The following is a 2477-nucleotide window of genomic DNA, read 5'->3' on the forward strand; positions in this document are numbered from 1 at the left end:
CCTTCATACGAGGGGACTGAACTGCCCCTTCGTAAACCAGTTCCCACGCAGGCACACTCCCTCGTAGGGCCGTGTCTGCACCCTGCTCGTGACGCCGCTGCTTCGCGGGTCAGCCTGAGGTCGACATGTTCGATGGTGTGCTCTGGGCAGAGGTAGAAGTGATGCTGGAGAGCGAGTGAGCTGTTGGTAAAACTGCTGGGGCAGGCTGACCGACAAGGACACAGCCAGGCCGCTGTGACCAACGCAGGACCAAGAAAGGCCTGGGGCACCAGAGGTGCCTGCAGAGGCTTCAGCACAACGGCCGGCTCCAAGCAGCTACCCTTCCCAGGAGCTCAGGCTCCCAGCCTGGGCATGCACGAGGCGGCCCGTCCATGCCCCAGCAAACAGCAGCACAGACTCTGGAGGTTGAGGTGACCACTGCCCGTTAACTTGGTAGCACAAGGGTCCGAATAAATCTGAGAACGAGCAGACCCAGCAGGTTTGTCCACGTCACCCACGTCTCTGCAATTCCTGGGAGTGGGTGTGTGGGGAGGGCAGGGGAGCCCACCCCTCTCCTGGTGCAGCTGAGGACACCGAGGGCATGGGGCCAGGCAGGAGGGGTGCCCAGAACCCAGAACAGCATCTGCCCGAGTTCCTCTGTGTGTGTGACTTACATCACCAGGGAACACGGGAGGATGTGGGTGCTCTGTTCACTGTTCCCTTCCGCGTGTCTCGGAGGGAGTGCCACCCGAACAACATGACTTCTGGCCCCAAGGATGGTCTCATTTGTCACGTCTCTCAGAGGACCAGCCTCTTCCTTATGCAGGTGTTAACCATCTCCAACACCACAGGCCCTAAACAGTCAGTCTTCCCTCTCTCTCTCTCTCTCTCTCACACACACACACACACGCACACACACCACACACCCCTGTGGCTGTGGGAGGATACGGCTGGGGGATGGCGAGCGCCGCCCAGGGCCCAGGCTGGGCGGCTCCAGCATGTGCCCGTGGGTGGGGGCCGGCGCCCGGCTCTGCTCCCAGGCCTCGTCCACTCTGACGTGGGGACCCAGGCGGTCATCTTTGGTATCGGGGACTCCGGCACTTGCTGATGGCTTCGGGGTGGGAGCAGTTCTCAGAGGAGCGGGAGGCACCAGGAGGCCAGGGGGAATGGCAGCGATGGCCGAGTCCGCGGACTCGCCCTGGACGGAGAGGGTCCGCACGGTCACGCCCTTGGCTTCCAGGCTCCGTAGCCGCACGAGCTCCACGGCGGTACCGTCCGCCATGGGGGCGGCGACCTCGGCCACCTGCCACAGAGACAGCCTGCTCACAGGAGGGCCGGCACCCCTGGATGGGGCGGGGCCCACACCGCGCAGCCTGCACTCACCCGCTGCCCCTTTGCATACACGCCGTAGCCCGTGACATTGGCTCCGTTGGACAGCCCGGTGGTGGTCAGGGCGGGCGGCCTCCAGGAGACGTGGACCATGGCTGGGGTGGCCCCAGCCTGGACGGTGACATCCTGTGGGGAAGCAGGAGGACCTGGGGGACAGAGGGCAGAGGAGCCTTCAGGGCCTGGCCCTTGGCAGGTGAACAGTGACTACACTCAGCTGTCTCACCTGGAAGGGGTCATGCGTTAAGAAGCACAAACTTCCAGTGATAAAATAAGTAAGTCATGGGACATAATGTACAGTCAGTGTCGCAATAACGTCATGCGGTGACAGATGGGTAGATTACCGGGTGCTCACGTCGCCAAGGCATGTCAATACTGAATCACTGCTGCACACCTGACATGACATCGTATGCGTATGTCAACTCTACTTTAACAAAAATGAAATAGAGAAAAAAAGAAGTCGCCAGGGCAAGGAGGAGAGGCTAGGAGGTGTGAGAGCAAAGCAGGGGTCTGGGGGCGCGGACGGGCCGCAGCTACGGCCACACCACTGAGCTGTTTACTCCACTTCTGTCGTCCCTCTGGCCCACCTGTGCACTGGTTCTGTCTGTGACCGGACCCAGCTACCGGGGCCCCGTCTCCAGGCCCACCGAGGACTCAGGCCTGGCCAGTCAGCCCCATGACAGCTTCTAGACGGGCCAAGGGGACCCAGTGTCTGACAGAGGGAGCCTTCTTTGTCCTCTCCCTCCCCTTCTGCCTGCCTCCAGGAGCAGAGGTGGGGCTCTGATGGGGCCACCGGAGCCTGGCAATCCAGCTCCAGCTCCACACGCAGACTTCCGGCCAGCACCTGCTGACACGTGTCCTTTGCTCCTGGGTCGGAATCACCTGCACTGCATCTTGCAAGAGAAAGCCTTGAGCGGCTGATTTCCAGCATCAGGTGTCAGGGGGCCTGTGGCCTTGATCCAGGTGGCTCCTGGTGACAGCAGGGCTGGCTGCCTGTCCTGCACTGTACCCCAGGGTGGCTCCCTTCCCCACATCCGCCTGTGTGTGAGCCCTTTATTTGGAAAGGGACACATTTCCAGCTTCAGGTGGGAGGCCGTGACGCCACATCCTCA

The 2477-nt window shown here is 61.9% G+C and overlaps 1 protein-coding gene across 1 annotated transcript in view; it reads right to left on the reverse strand.

The window, feature by feature from the left end:
- Positions 1-2477, reverse strand: part of RIMBP2 (RIMS binding protein 2) — an 86227-nt gene that overhangs the window by 29021 nt on the left and 54729 nt on the right. Inside the window, exons 12-13 of the mRNA XM_019668945.1 lie at positions 1363-1514; positions 906-1282 (exon numbers count right to left, since the gene is read on the reverse strand). Of these exons, the coding sequence (XP_019524490.1) occupies positions 906-1282; positions 1363-1514 (529 nt within the window). The remainder of the gene's footprint in view (positions 1-905; positions 1283-1362; positions 1515-2477) is intronic.

This window comes from Hipposideros armiger, unplaced genomic scaffold (genome assembly GCF_001890085.2).
Source record: "Hipposideros armiger isolate ML-2016 unplaced genomic scaffold, ASM189008v1 scaffold_544, whole genome shotgun sequence".
NCBI lineage: Eukaryota > Metazoa > Chordata > Mammalia > Chiroptera > Hipposideridae > Hipposideros > Hipposideros armiger.